This window comes from Pseudonaja textilis, chromosome 4 (genome assembly GCF_049901715.1).
Source record: "Pseudonaja textilis isolate UNSWEBS1 chromosome 4, rPseTex1.2, whole genome shotgun sequence".
Lineage (NCBI taxonomy): Eukaryota > Metazoa > Chordata > Lepidosauria > Squamata > Elapidae > Pseudonaja > Pseudonaja textilis.
In genome coordinates, this window is record NC_141993.1 from 18,064,865 (window position 1) to 18,086,222 (window position 21,358).

Genomic DNA, 21,358 nt, shown 5'->3' on the forward strand with positions numbered 1-21,358 from the left:
TGCCCAAGGCGATTCCTAGCTTGACCCTTTTAACTACCAACTCTCCCTTCAAGCCTGGAAGAAAATGAGGACAAGACAAGCAACTGTTGCAACAACAACAACAACGCAAACCGCAGAATTGTTGAATTTGCTACCTTTCCTATTGTGTGTCTTTTTCACTGAGTAAAATCGTAATTGGCTCATTCCTAGGTGTATTTTGTTTTGGGGGAGGAGGAGGAGGAAGAGGAAGAAGAAGGAGGAGGAGGAGGGGGGGGGAGAAGGAGAAAGAGAAGGAGAAAGAAGAAGGAGAAAGAAGAAGAAGAGGAGGAGAAGGAGGAGGAGGAGAAGAAGAAGAAGAAGAAGAAACAACAGCAGCAACAGCAGCCCGGGCTGGTCTCACACCGCGGGAGGAAAACCCAGATCGCTTTTGATCTTCCCGCGATCCCTCGGGATTGCAAGATCCTTTCCTTCCCCAGGCAGAGGCGGCTGGGAGCCACAGCGGCCAGACGTCCGAGAACCCACTCACTCCTCCTCCTCCTCTCCTCTCCTTTCAGCGCACACCCACCCACCCACCCGTGTTCGGCCTCTCTCCTTCCAGAGGGACCGTCCAGGAGCCCTCCGACCCGCCCCCCTCCCTCCCTCCCTCCCTCCGCTCCCACCGCACGGGTCCGAGGCCGCGCCCCTCCGCCTCCGGAGTTGCGCTGGAGGTCGACGCTTCGTTCGCGCTCCGCGATTTTGCCGGCCATGGTGAGTCCCGAGGAGCCCTTGGCGGTGCTGCGGGGCAGGAAGCGGGGGGGGGCAGAGAAAGTTGCAAGCCGCCGCCCCCCCTCCGGCCAGGGAGAGGCATTGGCGCTGAGATGGGGGTGTTGGGCGGGGGGGGGGGTTGAAATCTTGGTAGCTCACGGTTAATTCTTAATCCGAACTCAGCCCGGCGAAAGGGAAAGCGGGCGGGATCGAGTCTGCGCCGGTTGCGTGCGCCTCGCCATCTGTCTGTCCTCTTCTCTGCCTCTACCCATCTCTATTTTCTATGATTTGTCCGCCTCTGTCTCCATCTCTCGCTTGCATAGGCTTCGCCGGGTCTCTTGGAAGAGCGGCGCATCTCCCAACGACGACCTTACTCGGGACGGGAGGGAGGGAGGGAGGAGGGCAGGCGGAGTAGCAAGTGTGGGAAACGCACCGGGAGGCGTCTTAACAAAACGCAGCCAAGGAGATTAATTTGACAGGTAGGTCTGGATGAGTTGTTGTTATTGGTTTTTGTTTTTTGTTTAATGGCAAAAGATCCATGGAGATTCTCAGTCCTCCAGGTCATGCGTGTCCAAAAGGTGTTTTGTTTATTTATTTATTTTATTTTATTTTGTCAAGCGATTATAAGGTAACAGGTATAAGTAGAAACATGGTTATGAAGACATGAAATGGATACGAATAAAAATAAAAAAGAAACAATAGGACAGGGACAAAAGAAACAATAGGACAGGGACGTAGGCAGGCACGTTGGTGCGCTTATGCACGCCCCCTACAGACCTCTTAGAAAAGGGGTGAGAGGTCAATAATAGACAGTCTAAGGTTAAAGTTTTTGGGGTTGGGGAAGAAACCACAGAGTCAGGTAGAGTATTCCAGACATTGACCACTCTGTTGCTGAAGTGGTATTTCCTGCAATCAAGTTTGGTGCGGTTTACCTTGAGTTTGTATCTATTGTTTGCTCTTGTGTTGTTATGGTTGAAGCTGAAGTATTCATTGACAGGTAGGACATTGCAATGTATGATTTTATATACTATACTTAGATCAGACTGAAGGCGGTGTGGTTCTAGGTTTTCTAGGTCTAGAATTTTGGGTTGTTTTTTTTCCCAAGAGGTAACTGGGCTTTCTGCGTTTGTCTTTGAAAATGTTTTGCTTCTCATCCAAGAAGCTTGTTTAGCTCTGACTGGATGTGGTGGGGAATGGAAGGATTTATACCAGTGGTGGCTAACCTTTTTGGGCTCCTGTGTCAAAAATTGTGTGCGCGCTTGCGTGCCAGCACCCAGAAGGCAATGTGCGCATGCCCCCCCATGCTCCCTGCACATGCATACACAATTTCTTCCCCTGCCACTGCCCCCTTACCTGCACTGTGCCTCCCAGCTGATTTTCAGCCTGTTTGAAGCCTTTTTTTGGCCTCCCAGAGGCTTGAGGAAAGCCTTTGCAGGCCAAAAAATAGGCCCGTTTCATCACTTCTGGTATTTCCAGAAATACAGGAAGTGATGAAACAGGTCTATTTTTCAGCCTGCAAAGGCTTTCCTCAAGCCTCTGGGAGACCCCAAAAAAGGCCTCAAACCAGCCATAAATCAGCTGGGAGGCGTGCCATGCACAGTGAGGTAAATTTGCCTGCGGCTCACCTGCCGGCACAAATGGCTCTGCATGCCACCTGTGGCCTGTGTGGCACAAGTTTACCATCACGGATTTAGACACTTGCAGATGGACCGCATTTGAAAGACAAAAGGCCACTCTTTCGAAGACAAGCAAAGTCCACATTTTGCACACAGAGGACAGCTGGTTTGAAAGAGGAGTCAAAGAGGCCATCTATGTCCAAACTGAACAGCCCTCTCTCACCAGAAGGGCTGGGGTACGACATCATCTATCTCCAGTTTACAACACAGTCCTTTCAGCAATTCCAAGAAGGCTCCAAAGCCATTTGCACTGCTCAAGGTGACCCTGAGGACGTAGGATAAGCCCCCAGGTGGCCTCAACCACTCACTAAAAGGATGCAAATGATCAGCTGTCTGCAAGAAGTGTAAATCCTCCCATTAATCTCCATCCTGTCAGAGTTGAAGAAGTTTCTTAGATGAAAAATGAAACTTCTTCAAAGGAAAAAAGAAAGCCCCGTTGCCTCTTGAAAAAATAAAAAATAAAAAGCACTTTTGGGACTTTTATTGCAAAGCTTCCAGGAAGAACCAGCTGTTTTCTAGGATTGTGGGGGGAGAGAAGAAGAGGAGGAGGAGGAGGAGGAGGAGGAGGAGGAGGAGGAGGAGGAGGAGGAGGCACAGAGATATGTTCAGACCTAAAGAGTATAAGGAGAGATGGGTAACCGTTAATGCTGCTCCTTCTGAAGCCAGAAAGGAGTTGCTATACTTAGGGTCAATTTCCAGTTGTTTTCTCCTGGATGCAAGGCCAGATGTTCTGGGCCTTTGTTGCTTTTCTCTCAGGTCTGGAACCTACAAAAGACAAAAACTATCCAGTCGTGAACTGGTCTCTTCTCTGCTTCACTTTTTTTTCCCCTGCATCTTGCTGTAATTGGTTGCATGTGTTCTTTTAAACATCTGTGCAATATTTAGTGGCATGTGTTGTAATCAAAGGCACATATGGTGAAATGTTTCAGACTTGTTTCTCCACCCCACCCCACCCCACCCCCCAAAATTGAAATCTTAACCAGGGAAATGCAGCTGGATTGGATTGGTGGGGGATAAAATAAGGTTGGGGCTATTAGCAGCTGGCGCAAAGCAGTTTTGTGTTGAACTTTGAATCTGCAAACAAAAGCAAAATCCTTCTCACTTTGGACCCCACGCAAATCAAATGCAATTACGTACATTGCTGGGATCAGGGATTGGCAACCTGGTGACAAGGATGTAGGCTTGTCAAAGGATGGTGGGCTAGGCAAGCAAGAATTATACCAGCCAGAAAATCCTTCATATCCCAGAAGAAAAGACAAAAGAAGAGAAATGGAATTTCAGACATTGTTTAGTGCTGTAGGGAGAATTGTGGGACAGCCTTGGGTGGAATAAGAGAATAACTTGAGTTAGAAGGGACCCTAGAGGTCTTCCAGTCCAATTCCTGCTCAAGCAGGAGACCCTATACTGTCTTTTGCCAAACTGAGGCTTGTAGAAATCTGATTACACCACTTAGCTTAGCAGTCCAGGATGGGAACTTTACCCATTGAAGGTGCACGGTTTCTGTTCCTAGTCTATGTTTATAATCAGACTTGGTGGTGCCTTCCAGGTATCGTAGACCAGGGGTCCCCAAACTCTGGGCTGATGCAACCCACTAGAGTGTGATGGCGAACCTATGGCACGCGTGCCACAGGTGGCACACACAGAGCCATTTGCGTCAGCACACAAACTGCAGGCAAACTTACCTCACTGTGCATGCGCCTGCCTCCCAGCTGATTTTCAGCCAGTTTGAGGCTTTTTTCGGTCTCCCAGAGGTTTGAGGAAGACTTCTGCAGGCCAAAAACTAGACCCGTTTCATCACTTCCTGTTTTTCTGGAAATACTGGAAGCGACAAAATGGGCCTAGTTTTCATCCTGCAAAGCCTGCAGAAGCCTTCTTCAAGCCTCTGGGAAGCTGAAAAAGGCCTCAAATTGGCCAAAAATCAGCTGTGAGGCGCAGTGCAGGTAAGGGGTGGGGGTGGGGTGGGGATTGCATGCACATCCCTAGGGGGCATGGGGCAGCGCCCATTGCCTTCTGGGTGCTGGCATGAGCGAGCGTGCAAGTGCGTGAACAATTTTTGGCACAGGAGCCCAAAAAGGTTAGCCACCACTGCACTAGAGGGCTGTGACGGGTTTGCAACCAGGCCACAGAAACAGCTGGTGAGAGTGCGAGCACACATACACATCCTCACTTGTGCAAGCAGCAAATAGCACACACACACACACACACACATTTGCTGACCGCTTGTGCAGAACCAGCCCCTCCCCCTGCACCAGTCCAGAAAGCTGGAAACATTGGGCAACTCTGCCTTAGACTTCAACAGCCAGCACAGCCAGTGCAATTTGGTCCTTGGTAGACACTGAATATAAAAGATATGTTGGTCCTTTAACTATCTAGGGCAGGGGTATCAAACTCAAGGCCCGGGGCCCCGGATCTGGCCTGTGGGGTGCTTAGATCTGGCCCATGTGACCACCTTGGAAACTGTGAAGGACCAGCCTGCAATGCCTCTGCCAGTGAAAATGGAGCTCCTCAGCTACAACGGCCTCCTGTAATCCTCTGCCGGGGAAAACAGAGCTCGGAAGCCCGTTTTCGCTGGTAGAGTGCTCAGGCCTTCACAGGTGCCCCCGGCACAAGTGACATCAAGCTGGCTACGCTCCCCCTGCCCCCCACCCCCGAGCTCAAACACAAACCTGATGCGGCCCTCAATGAAATCGAGTTTGACACCCCTGATCTAGGGTGACTGCCTTGAATGAACCCTTTTTAGAATAATCACTTCTTTGGGTGGTATGGAAAGCTTGTTCGTCTCAAAAGGAAACTTTTAAATCAAGGCCTGTAGTGATTCTCAGTTCTCCAGGTCATGGTTGTCCCAAAGGTGCTTTTTTCCAAGAAGCAATTGGACTTTTCTTGTTTTTTTTTTTCTTTTGAAAACGTTTCGCTTCTCCTCCAAGAAGCTTCTTCAGCTCTGACAGGATAGTGGGGAGTGGAAGGATTTATATTCCTTGCAGACAGCTGGTCATTTGCATCCTTTTAGAGCAGAGGGCTCCAAACTTGAAGTTGAAGTCCACAAGTCTTAAAGTTGTCAAGTTTGGGGACCCCTGTTCTAGAGGGTCATTGAAGCACTTGGGGGTTCATCTGTGTCCTCATACTCCTGGTTCCTGTAGTCTGCAATTTTTTTTAAAATCAAGGTGGTTTTTGTTATTATTATTATTCCTAATTTATCCCATCTTGATCATGTTAAATACTGGAAAAATATGAATACTCTACCAGACGAGGTTGTAATTAGGAAAATTTGGGCTGAAATGGATAGATTAACTTTAAAAATTAAAGACAAAGATGATTCAGAATACCTTCAGACATATGGAATACATTTTATGAATGGATAGAGAAAAGAGGTAGAAATTAGAGAAAGTAAGAAAGAGGTAGATAAATATAAATGTAGTAATTGAGAAAAAATGTAATTAACCTAACATAAGAAGAAACCAATCAACTCTTTTGGTTATACTATTAGTACTGTTATTATACCATTGCTATTGCTATTAGTTTGTATGTTGACATTTATTACAAATGTATGTTGGTTGTGTTTTATTTGTAAATAATGCTCTGCCAACGCACTGTTATTCAAAAATGTTTATGAATGAAAATTTATAAAATGAATAATAATAAAATAATTGATTACAAAAATAACCCCTAATACAATGGATTTAACCAAAGCTCAGTCGAGAAAAATCTGCTGCATTTAATATGTGCAAAGATAGATGACCAGGCTGAGATAGTTATGTGGTATCTTGAAGGTATTGACTTCAATCTTATTCTGAGCACGATTGTCTAAAATCCATTCTTATAATATTAACTCTCCATTTCTCCCCCTTCCCCCGCCAATTGCCTCGCTTTTAGTTATCCAATAATAAAAGCATGGGTTGAAATCACTGACGGACATAAACCTTGTCTGTCTCTTTCTCTAAAAGCCTTATCAGCTGTCGCTAAGATACCAGGAACACGTTTATCAGGTGATCTCAGTAAAAGGGCAGCGGCTGGAGATTTATTGTGCTGCGCTGTGTTTACTCAGTACGGGTCTCAATTTGCTGAAGTGCTGCGTGTGGCATCCATTAAGAACAATGAAAGTGTGGGTTTTCAGAGAAACATGCAAGGAGTTCTTCTGGGGAACTCCCGGGATATTTTCTAGGGCGCTATAGATCAATGAAAAGATTCCGTCGAGGCCTTCTTCCAGAATTGTGAACGTAGTAGCTTCTTCACTAGAATTACGCATTGCTCTAAATCAGGAGTGACAAACTCCTGTTTGACCTCAGGGGCTGGGGTGGGCGTGGCCAGCTTGACATCACTCGTGTCACGGGGGGGCGCCTGTGGTGGCCCGAGCACTCTGCCACAGAAAATTGAGCTCCTGAGCTCCGTTTTCGGCTGGGACAGCCTCCTGCAACCCTCTGGCAGCAAAAATGGAGCTTGGGAGGGCCACGTTTTTGCCGGCTGAGGGACCATGGGCCAGTCCTTTGCTATTTCCAGAGCTCCCCCACGGCCTCTGGGCCTTGAGTTTGAGACCCCGGCTCTAAATCAAGCAGTCTGCAGATGTTCCAAATGCTTATTGGTGTCTTACTATCACTTTGAAACCATATTTGTGTTGTATGAAGTATATTAAATGTCATACCTTATGCCACCAGACTTGAAATTCTAGACCCAGAAAATCTAGAACTATGCCGCCTTCGGTCCAATCTTAGTATGTAAAATCATACATTGCAATGTCCTACCTGTCAATGAATACTTCAGCTTCAACCATAACAACACTAGAGCAAACAATCGATACAAACTCAAGGTTAACCACACCAAACTTGATTGCAGGAAATACGACTGCAGCAACAGAGTGGTCAATGTCTGGAATACTCTACCTGACTCTGTGGTTTCTTCCTCAAACCCCCAAAACTTTAACCTTAGACTTTCTACTATTGACCTCACCCCTTTCCTAAGAGGTCTGTAGGGGGCGTGCATAAGCGCACCAACGTGCCTACCATCCCTGTTCTATTGTTTCTTTTATTTTTCTTATATGTATCCATGTATTCATAACTCTGTTTTTACTTATCCCTCTTATCTTGTAAGCAATTGACAAACCAAATAAAATAAAGAATAAAAAATGTAACATAGTGTTATATAATTGATACGATACACAGGTAGTCCTCAACATACGGCCACAATTCAGCCCAAAATTTATGTTGCTAAGTGAGAAATTTGTTAAGTGAGTTTTGCCTCATTTTATGACTTGTCACATTTGTTAAGTGAATCATTTCAGTTGTTAAATTAGTAACACGGTTGCTAAGTGAATCCCGCTTCCCCGTTGACTTTGCTTGTCAGAAGGTTGCAAAAGATGATCACATGACCCTTTGGGGACACAGCAACTGTCATAAACATGAAGTGGTTGTCAAGCATCCAAATGTAAATCACATGACCATGGGAGATGCTGCAGTGGTCGTAAGTGTGAAAAATAGCCTTAAGTCACTTTTTCCAGTGCCGTTGCAACTTCGAACGGTCCTTAAATCACCACTGTAAATTGAACACTACCTGTAATATAATGTAGTTTTGTATGCATATACACAATTACTTTGCTAGGTGGGTTATAGTAGAATGAATCTATGCCAGCTTCGAAGACCAAGATGGGAATAAAATCTTTTCAGCTGAAGATTCTCAGCTCCGGAATCCTCAGGGAAGAAAGTCACAAAATGTTGTGTTCGGATCCAGACCGAATTATTCTCCCTTCGATTTCATTTTCTTTACTTTGCAATAAGCATTCATCAAAAAGTTTCCAGAACTGTTGCCCAATTGTCCTTCCAACTGACAGTATGAAACCGGTAGGAGCTGTTGGCATTCTCCTATTTGTGACCATGTGCTCCTCCCAATATCCACAGAAGTTTAAAGGACAGGGATTAATGATGCAATAATAGCCATTAACCATTAACTAAGAAAGAAGTTGCTTATTAAGGATTGATTTCTCCATTTTATATAAATGTAGGTGTCTTCTAGTTAACCATTTCTCTGGAAAGTTCACTCTGCTTTTAATAAAGGTTTTATTTAACATCCAAGTCCATTGCAGCCAACGTCCAAACGGTGTAAAATTATCAGTGTAAATTATCATAGCTATTCATCATGGGGTTCTGAGTTAAAATTTAGCAGGGCCATAAAGCTTATCTCTGTAGATAGAATTGAGCAATAAAAATGACTAGTTGATGGTGTTGGGTTGTTGTTGGTTTTTTTGCTGCATGGCAACTTTAAACATTCTGCAGGTAGGTAGTCCTTGACTTACAACCATTGGTTAAGCAGCCATTCAAAGTTACAACAGCACTGGAAAAAAGTGACTCGTAACCATTGCTTGTCCTTAAGACTGTTGGGAGCATCCTCACAATCAAGTGAAGAAAATTGGAGTGATTGACAACCAGCATATATTTATCAATCTGGGATCATGTGATCCCCAACTTGGGACCTTCTCAGCTGGCTTCTGGCAAGCAAAGTCCATGGGGGATGCTGGATTCACTAATGACCGCATGATTCACTTAACAGCAGAAAAGGTCATAAAATTGGATGTGATTCTCTTTAAGAGCTACCATGCTTAGCGGCCGAAATTCTGGTTGCAACTGTAATAGCAAGTCGAAACCTGTGTTGAATGACCTATTTGGCATCAAATTAGTGGCAGGGTTTATGCCACGAAGAGACCCCTAATCAGGTATCATGCCCCTGTTGGAATCTGATTCTGAGGGGGAGGTCGAACAACTGACAGGGAGTGGGAGTGTGGCTCCAGTGGCTGGGGAGGAAACTGGGGAAGGACACAGTCCTGCTAGGTATTCAGAGGAAAACCCAGCCCCTCTCTCTTCATCGTAGGGCACGCAGGGAAGAACAGATAAAGGAGCAACATGGGTTACGGGGGAGAAAAAAGCCCTGATTCCCTTCATTTGCTGCAGCTGGGAAAACAGGATAAAGAGGGTGTTTGCGCACAGAACCTTGCTGGAAGCAAAGCATGCATTATCTTTGTTTGTCAAGTCCTATCTGGGTTTTCTGGTGTCCTCCCAACTGTGTGTGTTTCGTTATCTTTTGAGTTCTGCAATTCCTTATCCTGCCCTGTCTCATTAATTGCTGCAGCTTGGTTTGTGTTGGTTTTTATTTATAATGTATATGTACTTTTGGTTCAGACTAAATTTCTTCCCTTTAAAAACTGTTCTTGGGAGAGTTTTTCCTCCAGCCGATGATAACTGGACATTGGAGGCCAAGTTGGAGGAATTAAAGGGACTTTACTTACTTTGTGGCTTTGTTGCTTTTGTACCACGCCCTGGGTGGTTTAGCACATATTAACACACAAGGTGGTTTAGCACATATTAACTGCTTCCAATAAAGGACTGTAAATTATGGGATGGTTTTAGTACTAATGCAAACCTTCTTGGATATATTGTTCTTCCCCAAAATAGAAGCTCCTTATTTTCTGCTTATAATAAACGTTATAATGGAGAGTAACACAAGCAAAATGGGACATGCGTTCCACCTAAATAGGAATCTAACAGTTTGGGTCGCCACAACCTGCATTTACCTTGAACAAGAGTTGGATGCAACGAAATCAGGCCAGGATGTCTGTTGCATCAAAGCATGTGCAACATGTATGTGTTCAGCGCTGTGTGTACCAGCTTTTCCCCAATTTGTGCTTCTCTGTGTGTTGGACGACATCTCCCATCCTCTCCCCAAGCCAGTCAAGGAACGTTGGTGAGCATTAAGCTTGGAGTACTCTATATTTCTCGAAGTTCATGAGATTGATTCCTGAAGAATTTTTTAAAACCCTGATATGCTCTAGAGTCATCTGAAAATAGCTTCTTTGTAGACGTTCATGCTTAAGAGATAAGTTTATCTAGATGCTTGTTGCAGATGCTTTCTCCATTTTCTCCTAGGCAGGAAAAGCTCACCGACTGAGCAGCGAAGAAAGAGAACAGCTCCTGCCAAATCTCAGGGCAGTCGGATGGAATGAGGTGGAAGGCAGAGATGCTATCTACAAGGAGTTCCATTTCAAGGACTTTAATCGGGTACAAAAGCACTCATCCATATTTTATTTTGAGAAAATCAGGCTCATGCATGTGTGTTGGGAACAGTGACCAAGCAGGCAGTTCTTCACTGGATGCAAATCCTTCCCAGGACAAAGCAAGCTGCAGAGATGCCCAGTTCCTAACCCCGCAGTGTTGCAACTCTTAACATGTCTAAGTGGATTAATACTTGCCAGTGCTTCTCTTTATGAAGCACTTTATAAAGGTGCTTTTTTCAAAAGGCAACTAGGTTTTCTTGATTTTTTTTTTGGTTTGAAAAAGTTTGGCTTCTCATCCAAGAAACATCTTCAGAACGCTTTTGGGATAACCATGACCTGGATGATTGAGAATCTGCATAGACATTCTTTATGTGGGATACCAAGATTGCTTTGGTCTTAGTGCAATAGAGAAAAAGGAGCATAGAACTACCTGTTGGTGCTACAATAGCCTTGCAGAGACAGGAGCTGCAAACAGTGGCTCTGAAATCCAATTGCATTTGCTGTCCGAATGTTCCTTGGATGCAAAAGCGAATAGCCTCAGGGTCCAGCCCTAATTATTTTTCCACTCCATCGCAAAAGGTTGGAGAGGATACCAATGCTTAGAATCAAGAAAGGTGCAGGGATTTTCCTTTTTTCTTCCATGCTTGTCAGGAAAAGACCAACTCAAGCATCTGCTTATGTCTGGCAGTCCCATCGCTTGCTGGTTTGCCCCCATTAGAGGCCTTTTCCTGACTAGGAGGGATGTAATAATCCCATTCATACCATGACTTTTCCTTTGGAGATGTAGATAAAAGTATTGAACTCCTCCCAATACCAAATACGATCCTAATCCTGCACGAAGGGAGGCTCAGCCAATCTCATTGTACAGATGTTGTACTCTGACAATAAAGCAGCACTCTTGCAGAACTGCACATGTTCCTGAACTACAATTCCCAGCCCCCCACATCAATGGCCATGTAAGCTGTGGGCTTTATTTAATCTTAAATCTGTCTCATTCTGCATTTTTGCGCAAACTCGATAAACTAAATGCTGTCCTTGGGAGAGTTAACTCAGGTATACCGGTAGACTCTTAATTGTGTGATTTGTGCAGTGTACCTTTCAGTTGTAATTATAGGTCTTATTAGTGGAGCCTGTTTGGAAGTTTCCCTTCTTTGCTTGTCTTTTTCTAAAACCTTCTTTCATCTTTCGAACAGGCTTTTGGATTTATGACCAGAGTAGCTCTGCAAGCAGAAAAACTGGATCATCATCCCGAATGGTTTAATGTTTACAACAAAGTAAGAGAAAAGAGTTGTTCAAGCCCTTTTTTTTCTTTGAATGATTCTTGCACTTTTCTTGGTAATATTGTTTGGGAGTAGAGTGATGCAGTGGCCTAGAGGTGGAGCTCTCGCCTCACAATCAGGAGGCTGTGAGTTCAATCCTAGGTAGAAGCAGATATTTCTCTCTGGGCACAATGAGAATATGTCTGCTGAACAAAACTCTGCATTGGTGACAGGAAGGGCATCTGGCCATTAAAACACTCTGCTTGCTCCATTCATTGCCCAGACTTGCAAGGGATTATGGGGTCATTAAATGGAGATGATAATGATTGTTTGGAAGTTTCCCATTGCCCTTCTTCCTAGGTCTGAAAGAGAAAGACTAGCTCCAAGTCACTGACTTGATTCTGGTCTCCCCAACTTCTAATGTTTTATCACAACCCCAAACTGGATCTCTGTTCAAGCTTAGATAAAGTTATATTAACTATATAAGCCAATTGTTGCACAAGCCCATTAAATCCATAGTGTTTTGTGCCTTTCTAGGTGCCCAAACCTAGACCTTTTGTGCGAAGCGGTGGTGTGTGTATGTGGGAGGGTATTTAAGCCTTATCCGAAGTACCTATTTAAGCCTTATCCGAAGTACCTGATAAGATAAAATATGTGAATTATAGATTGGCTCTCAGTTGCTATGGAAGGAGATCATAGCAGTGGCTCAATCTAGCAATTGCAATTGTAACTTTTTTTAAAAAAAAAACTCTTCTACACCAAAGTGACTCACTTCCCTAATCCTGATGGGGATAGAGTGTTTTAAATTTCATCGATAAGCACTGAGGCCAGCAGTGAATGACGATACTGAAAACATTTATTATTCCGTACTTTTTAAAAAATGGATCTTTTAGCTCTTCCAGGTACTTGAAGCTATGCTGCTTATACGTTCTCATAACTGCTGTATTAATTGGGCATTTATTTTTATTTTTTACAGGTTCATATAACCTTAAGCACACATGAGTGTGCTGGCTTATCTGAACGGGACATCAACTTGGCCAGTTTTATAGAGCAAGTTGCAAACACACTAGCCTAAAATGCTCACCGCCATCTTTGTCTGTAAAGGTAGCTCCCACGTCTTAACCTGTTGGAAAGTATCATGACAAACGTAACCTGGCCTCTGTATCCAGTTAATAGGGGAGAACCCATCTTTTGGTCAAAGCTTCATATTTGCTTACTGTGCAATTGTGCTGTGAATTCATCTGTTATCCATTATAAATCTGTCTTGTGTCAATATCTGTCTCTAGGGTTCTTTAGTCTGTAACCCTGTTTAGCAGTATTAAGTAAGTGCAGGAGAAGTCGCCTGTGGTTGTCAGTTTTAATAAAGCCTGCTCTTACGCAATCTCTTGGAAATTTATTGCATTTCTCTTCCACACTGTTTCTTGTATTGCCTGACTTCATGGAAGGGGTAGACAGGGAAATGCTGGAATTGCTTAATCTTCTTTTAAACTGAGGTAGACAGAACTTTGGATTGGCGATGTAGAAACCTAAAGCAAATAGCACTTAGACTTATATACCGCTTCACGGTGTTTTACAGCCCTAAGTGGTTTTATAGAGTCAGCCTCTTGCTCCCAACAATCTGGGTCCTCATTTTACCCACCTCGGAAGGAAGGAAGGCTGAGTCAACCTTGAGCCTGGTGGGATTTGAAGTGCCAAATTGCAGGCAGCTGACAGTCAGCAAAAGTAACCTACAGTACTCACTCTAACCACTGCGCCAATGTGGCTCAATCTGTATACTACAGATTGCAAATCATGGCTATTTTTTTTCCTTAGGATAGCTTTACCCCTCATGCAGTGTAAAACCACACCCAGTTTAACATACAGCAGAAGATAGGAAATTAAAATCACTTGCATGTTCTGTCAATCAACATTTTTAGAAGAAAATTAGGTTCTCATTTGTCAACATACCCAACACATGTGATAGGATCAATAGCATGTGCAGAGGGCTCAAAAAATTCAAGATGGCAGCTGTGTCTCTGCCATGCCTTTTTTACTTTCATTATCCTTGTACAATAATGGATTTCAGTCAGAACTGAAATTACTCCAAAGATTCTTGAGAGTTGTACATGAAGGGAAGTAAAATTCCTACAATAAAATAATGTTGATAAGTTCTTTTATTGCCACCTTGATTTTTTTAACCATTTCAGTGTCCCTAGCTTGCCAAAAATTTCAGATATGAAGTCCTAATAATCTTGGTGCCTAAGGCAAACTTGATCGGTGAGGTCAGCTTTCCAATAAACAAACTCTTTAAGACAGGAAAAAACTACCTTCCAATGTTTTAAACTTGGAATTTGAGGAAGAAAATAACATTTATTTTAAACCCGAAAACATGTACAAGATGCATGACAACGTATATATGGGTTAAGTATTGAAACAAAGCAGTTTTGAACATGTATAAGGATTAAACTGAAATTAAGATCTTACAAAATCAACATTCCGTTCTAGAACATGAATGAAAACCGATCATTAAATTACATAGGTAAGAGGGATGCAATTGAGTTTTTCTTTCATAATGTGTTTGGAAACCGTATCTGTGTATCTCTTCAAACTAGTCGATACACATACATGTCTTAGGCAATTAACCTTCAAATTATTTTGTATTCACTCCATTCAAAATTGAAATAGAAAGATAGCCATAAAGAGATAACATGATTAAACCAAAGATTCACAAAACATAAGACCCTGAACTCATGAAGTCACAAAGGATTGTACAATAATATCTGAAAGGAATATAAGTCTATACCACTAAAATATGCTTTTTTTTTCCCCCAGAGAACTATTGCTGACTGAATGTAATGAGACCTTGACTGATCTAGCAAAGTACCTACTTATCTATAGAGGACACTTAAGGCAGAATGGAAGTGTTCTCCATTCACTTCTGTAAAACTAGGCTGGTGAACCTAGCGTTACACCTCAAGTATTAGAATAAAAAGTTAATGTGCCTGCCATTTGGCCCACTGGCTCCCTTCTAGAAGCAGACTAAACAACGGGATAGAAGCAGTATCGCTAACCCATTAGAAGTCAAGCTTCAAGACCACAGGTATCAGTTGCAAAGTGCTACCTATGGGGTGGACTGAGCTGAGACGTCATGAAACACTGAAGGATTATATGATACCTGAGGTTGAAGTTATTTTCAGTGTAATATAACGGAGGTGATCATCGGTGGATTGGATCATCTGCTTAGCTTCTCGAGTAGAGATGCTCTCAGCATTTAAGGCAAATCTTGTATGTGCTATCTTGAGAACGTGTCTGATCAATCAATGCAACGCCTGAAAAGGAGCCTTGGGTCCTCCAAATAATCACATTCTGAGTCACTGGTTCTCTTGAGCCCATAAAGGCGCTTAACAAAATGGCAGAACTAGGAACTGGAACAGTTGAAGAAGCAGCTCAACTTCTCAAACAGTGACAGTGAAGAAATGCAATTTGCTTTCTCCTACTGTAGTAAACAGGTAGGACAAAAGCCCCTAACACATGGAAGAACCGTTTTATCCTAAGTACCTTCATGGATCTTTGTGGCTCAAAGACTTGTTTGGGGCAGGGGAGAGGGTCACAGTAAAAAAAACATTATAGGGAAAGGGAAAAGCACCCTGAAGGTACAAGGAAAGAAGGAAGTGTTCCTTTTTTCCTTTGATCCGTTTCCTCTCCTTCAGAGCAAATTCCCAAAGGGAGAACCAAACACTCACCCTGACTTTACCCTATTATCTGTGAAGGATGTTTATGTGCAACCTTCTGTTGAATTCACTGCTCAGTGTGAACGTCAACCAAGAGATCTGTATCCACCGAAGTAGTGCAAAACACCTGAGCATGAACAATGATGGAACAGACTTCTATTAACCTTAAGCCTGCTGTTTCTTGGACGACTAGAAGCAGCCGTGAGTCATAAGAAATACAAATAATTACCAGAAGTTAAAAGACAGAAAGAGAGAGAGAGTATTCCTGAAGTTTCACAAATCTGAACCGCCACTCTAAGATAGGGGGTTGAACTGGTGTTTAACCTAAGAGGGAATGTTATGCCAACAGATCAAGCTGCCTTGTGAGCTGTATTTGCAGAAGAAACAGTTCCAAGTGATAGTACCTTTCCTTTGAATTGTTTAGTGTGTCATCATCCAACAACTGAGATATATGACTAAAAATCAGTGGGGGCTTGGAGAACCATTCATGTGGGTATCAGCCAAGGGGAGAGGATCTGTGCTGTAGATGCTGTCCAAATAACCACCAGCAATTTCTGAAACCAGGTTTCTGTCAGGAATGCCTTGTGCCAGACCATAGATTGCACTCTATAAATTGAAACAAACAAAAAAAGAACACAACTATCAGCTAAGATTTATTCCACGCAACATTGCTTCTGAAATGTGTTCCTTGTATTTGCGTTATGCCCAAACGATAAAATCCAGTGCTTATGAAATAAGCAACCACAAGCCATATAAAACTCAGGAGCAGATTAAAATTATTTAAAGAATACTAAAATAGAGCAGATTGTCTTAGTTATCAAATGCCTAGGTATATAAAGGGCTTGTGTAGTAAGGGCAGACCACCTACAGAAATTCTAAAGAAAGCTGAAACATAAAAGATGTAACAGAAAATAACAAGTGAAATGCTTAAAACACAGAGAGAATCCGGAAAAAAAGCCCTTTATTGAATTTCCATCCAGTGCGCATCAGATGGTAACGCACCCAGATAAGACCTCTCTGAAAGACCTCCATGCTAACGTAAAATAATGCTAGAGGAGGAAGTTCCCCAACTAGTTTGAATTCAAATAATGTATTTCTTTAATCAATTCCATGATTCATATCTGGAAGGGAAGGGCAGCCCAAGTAACTACGCCTAAGCAAAGAAATATTCTGTGTCCTAACTAGCCCTGGTCAATAGCCTAGTACTCATTGGACACGTTCAACAATAAGCTAAAGTAAATGCAGTGCAATTAATTAGTAAACTAATTAAGATGTAATTAAGGAATGTGTGAATTACAGTCTGACCCGAAATCTCTTTGAATTAATCTAGCAGGCTCACCAGCCTCAACTAAATGAAAATACTTGGCCAACAGCTGAAATATAGATATTACAGGATCTTGGGTATAAAACTTAGCAATGTCTCCAAACTTCCAATCTGACTTTTCAGGCTACATCTAGGGTTTAAATCCTATTCTCTAATTTGCTTTCTACCATCTGCAAGTGCCACTGTCTTGTCTCTATATGTTTCCATAACAGCAAACGTCAAAAACAAAAATGTAAAATTCCCTTTACCATGCCAGTGGTCTTTTCCTTTGGGTTCTTCATGATCTCAGAGACACTCTCTCTGACATCCTTCAGCAGTTGTTCAGCCACCCCAGGTTCTGTTTGTAGCAGCGTTATGCAAAAATGAATACTTGGAAAAAGATGGAAAGACATAAAAAGTTAACCTTTCTTCACAATCAGAACCTTGTTTCTTGATCATACTCTATCCAGAGCTGGAAAATGCATGAGAAATCATGTTGATTCACTAGCTGCCTATCACATCCGCATTACAAATTGACTGAAGGTCCCAATTCCCTATTTTTGCAACATCTGAACACACACTAAGTTATTGCTTACCGTATTTCTTTCCTGTATTATATTATATTAATCATATCATATCATATCATATCATATCATATCATATCATATCATACTATACTATACTATACTATACTATACTATACTATACTATGTGTGTACTTTCTGTAGGGAGTGGTTATTTTTTTCTGCATTTATTATGCAAATTACACACAGGAGGCCCTGTGTAGGTTTAAAATAATAACTTCATTGGACTATTATATTATTGTACTATAATTTCAGCGTTCTGGAAAGCCTGTTTCACTTCATGTCATCTTAAAGTCTTAGCCAGGGTTGGGCACAAAGGAAATTTCATAATTCTCCAACTAATACATAGGCAAAGTGGGAGGAGAGATACAATTCTTGTCAACAATTTCTTAAGGGCAAGATTTTCTCTTAGTGGTGAACTAACAGCACTGTTGCTAAAAAAAGCACAATACCCAAATTCTTTTTGTGTGTTCTGATGAGTGTTCACTGAATTAGGGGAAATCAGAGAGAAGCTGCAGACTGCTGGAGAAATGACTATACATGTCACAACACCAAAAGCCATTCACAAGAACTTCTTAATAATAATATTCTCACTTGAAATAAAGCCAATTCTCTTCCAATATGTTTGAAATTGAATGGACTTTAAATTTAAACTGAAATTAGACCAAGTTCAGTAAGTCTTCAACTTAAAGACAGGTTGCTTAAGACGGGGCCTGAACCCGTGGACCATGAGGGGTTTGCAACTAAGTTGTGTAAATTTTGTGTCATCAAAGATCAAATCAGCACAAAGTCTCATACTCTTCATAATTAAGAAGATGCAGATATTTCAAATTAAAGTTCAAAAGAAACATTTCAGCTCCCGTACCCCACAACTGTTATATTCTCCAAACCATCCAGCAGTTTTGTAACTATCTGGCAATTTAGCAAGCATTCTTCACCTCCTATGTATTGGCGATTAAATAAAATTGGAGGAAAATGATGAAATAGCTAAGTGGCTTTTCCAGTTCTTTCCTCCAGGGAGATTTGAGTGCAAACTATGGTTTTGTTTTAGGTAAGATTGGAGTTAGTTTACTCCAATCAAACAGACAGTGTTGTTCAATACAAAATGTGTTCAGCGTTTGCTTGTGACTTGTTTTGCTTTGTTTTGGGTGAAGTAGTTGAGAAAATGTCATGTTTTTTGCTAATAACAATAATCATGCTTAAAATAACCTTTCACAGATGAAATTATGACCGATTAGAATTGTAAACCTAAAATAATTTAAAAAGTAATCTAATCTAATTTTGACGATGCAAAGAAAGCCCTAGGATGCAATGTACTAACAGATTAGTCATTATTTTGGCTGAATTGAACTATTTATATATACTTTCATATAACTAAGAAGAGTAAGAAAGCTACTCATGTCAGGGTGTCTTCTAAATAGTTATTTTCTAATCCAATCTTCCTAATTTTAGGTCTTAAGAAAATGGCCAGAACTAGGAAATTTCTTTGGAGGCACGAAGGCCAATTTTTTAACAGCTGTGAAAAATAAAATCTAAAAATATGAAGCAAATCTTTTGCTTGAGTGTGAATGTATGTATGTATGTATGTATGTATGTATGTATGGCATGTATGTATGGCATGTATGTATGTATGGCATTTAGCTTTGTTCGGGTATTTTCCCACGTCATTGTAGTTGTGCTTTTAAAGTTGTAGCAACATTTCGGCAGAATCTCATCTGCCATCATCAGGCTTCTGTGATAATTACAAAGAGGTAAAAGGATATATATATCCTTTTACCTCTTTGTAATTATCACTACCCCCACAAGACAGAAAATAAGACTGTGATTTTATTCTTTAAATTGAACAAAATAGCAGAGCAGAATAAGAATTAGAAGGCCTTCTAGTCCAGGGGTCTCCAACCTTGGCAACTTTATGACTTGTGGACTTCAACTCCCAGAATTCCTCAGCCAGCAAATGCTGGCTGAGGAATTCTGGGAGTTGAAGTCCACAAGTCATAAAGTTGCCAAGGTTGGAGACCCCTGTTCTAGTCCAACCTCCTGCTCAGCCACGAGACCCCATACTATTTCAGAGAAGTAGTTTCCAGTCTATTTTTAAAAGCCTCCAGTGATGGGAGCACCCACATCTTCTGAAGACAAGCCATTCCTGGTTTATTGGTCTCACTATCAGGAAAGTTCTCCTTACTACTAGGTTGCTTCTCTCCTCGATTAGTTCCCATCCATTTCTTTTTGTCTTGCCTTCTGATGCTTTAGAAAATAGGCTGACCTTGTCTTCTTTGTGGCAGCCCCTCGAATATTGGAACACTGCTTTCATGTTGCCTCCCGTCCTTTTTTTCACAGGAGTAGATATACCCTGATATTCCTGCAACCGTTCTTCATCTCTTTTAGCCTCCAGCCCCCCTAATCATCTCTGTTGCTCTTTTCTGCACTCTTTCCAGAGTCTCAACTTTTTATTGTGGTGACAAAAACTGAATGCAGTACTCCAAGTGTCATCTTACCAAGGCCTTATAGCAGTACTAGCAGTTAGCAGTACTAACACGTCACATGATCTTGATTCTGTCCCTAGGATTGTATTGGGGTTTCTTTTGATGTATTTTTTGATTGTATTGGGTTTTTTTTACAAGCCTAGGATTATATTGGATTTTTGGGTAGCTGGCTACAGCAAAACTGCTAGCTCATATTTGACTGTCCACTAGAACTGCAAGATCCTTCTCGTAGTTACTACTATTGAGCCAGGTACCACCCATATACTATATCTGTGCATTTTGTTTTTCTTGCCTAAATGTAGAGTTTTACTTTTTTTCACCATTGAATGTCGTTTTGTTAGATAGGGCCCCGTGTTCAAGTCTGTTGAGATTCATCTGGATCTTGAGCCTATCATCTCGGGTGTTGACTATTCCTGCACCTTGGCGTCGCCTGCAAATTTGATGAGTTCCCCTTCTATTCCCTCATTTGTAGAAAAATTTAAGAAATCGTATATTCTAGTGCTAATAAGAAAGTATCAATCAGTTAGCAACTTACACAAATACGGAATAAACCTGTAGTGGTTTGATCTTTGTACTTGTAAGTCTGAAATCATACTTTTGAGTAGAGTTGAATTGGCATTCCAGAAAGAAAGAAAAGAAATTGGGCTTCGACTCAAATCCCAAAGAGTGGAATCCCAAATTTTATATAAAACATATTCCAAATATCTCGGAATAAGCACCATCACTTCCAAGTATTTTTTACAGAAGCAAAATTGGTATCCTGAATGAGAAACCATACAAAAATAGCTAAAGCTAAAGGGAGAATGTATTATTTTTCAAAAATTGGTAAATTTCAGTATATATCCTGCATACTTTCTTTTTCCTCCCTATCTAATAATTATGGAAGCTCCATCCAGATGCAGTGAAAGCCCACCAACTTAACTGCAAAACAAACTAAGACAAAATCATGGAAGAATAAGGCTCTCGAAACTATGCATGCTGGGCAGGTGTGTATCAGCCCAAGCTCAGAAACAAGTGAACTTTGAATTCCAGCTACTGAGATGCAACAAAACATGGAAGATTTGTCTTGGAACTCTTCCTTCCTTATGGGTGAAAGCAGTGGAGAAAAAAAACCCCAGAAACTCACCTTCGAGGGAACTGTAAAATATTAAGATTCCATTCTCTGGCTATTAACAGGTTTGACAATCGGTAAATGTCAAATGAATCAGACATCAAAGCAAAGACAGAAACCTCTGGTTTGCCAAGGATACGGATGTGGTCAATCTTCTGCAACCTTAAAGAGAAACATGTTAAAATACGTTTCATCTAATCTATGGTCAATGCTGTAATTTATGCTGTTTAAAGGCCACTATCCAATTTGTGATTTTAGCTGCTGTCGCTTTTTTGACCCAGGAATCAGTTATCCGTATTTCTTTCTTTACAAAATATGTATCTGGACCTGTATTCTGTGTATGTATCCACAGAAGAAAACAAGTGAACAAAACATCGTCCAAAGGAACATGAAATATTACTTCATAAAACAACTCGACTTTAAATGAAGAGTTTGCAACAAGAGGCCACGGTTAAGCGCAATGGCCTCATCTGAACA

The 21,358-nt window shown here is 41.7% G+C and overlaps 2 protein-coding genes across 2 annotated transcripts in view; one reads left to right on the forward strand and one right to left on the reverse strand.

The window, feature by feature from the left end:
- Positions 1-303: 303 nt before the first annotated feature.
- Positions 304-13,082, forward strand: PCBD1 (pterin-4 alpha-carbinolamine dehydratase 1; the record flags this gene model as incomplete). Its single annotated transcript, XM_026713472.2, has 4 exons — positions 304-726; positions 10,304-10,435; positions 11,625-11,705; positions 12,667-13,082. Coding segments are annotated over 4 exons (735 nt in total), but the record flags the coding sequence as incomplete, so codon positions are not given.
- Positions 13,083-14,013: 931 nt separating this feature from the next.
- The window catches only part of SGPL1 (sphingosine-1-phosphate lyase 1), a 48,575-nt gene continuing 41,230 nt past the window's right edge, over positions 14,014-21,358 (reverse strand). Inside the window, exons 12-14 of the mRNA XM_026713471.2 lie at positions 20,897-21,043; positions 16,973-17,093; positions 14,014-16,006 (exon numbers count right to left, since the gene is read on the reverse strand). Coding sequence (XP_026569256.1) covers positions 15,863-16,006; positions 16,973-17,093; positions 20,897-21,043 — 412 coding nt within the window. The 3' untranslated portion in view covers positions 14,014-15,862. The remainder of the gene's footprint in view (positions 16,007-16,972; positions 17,094-20,896; positions 21,044-21,358) is intronic.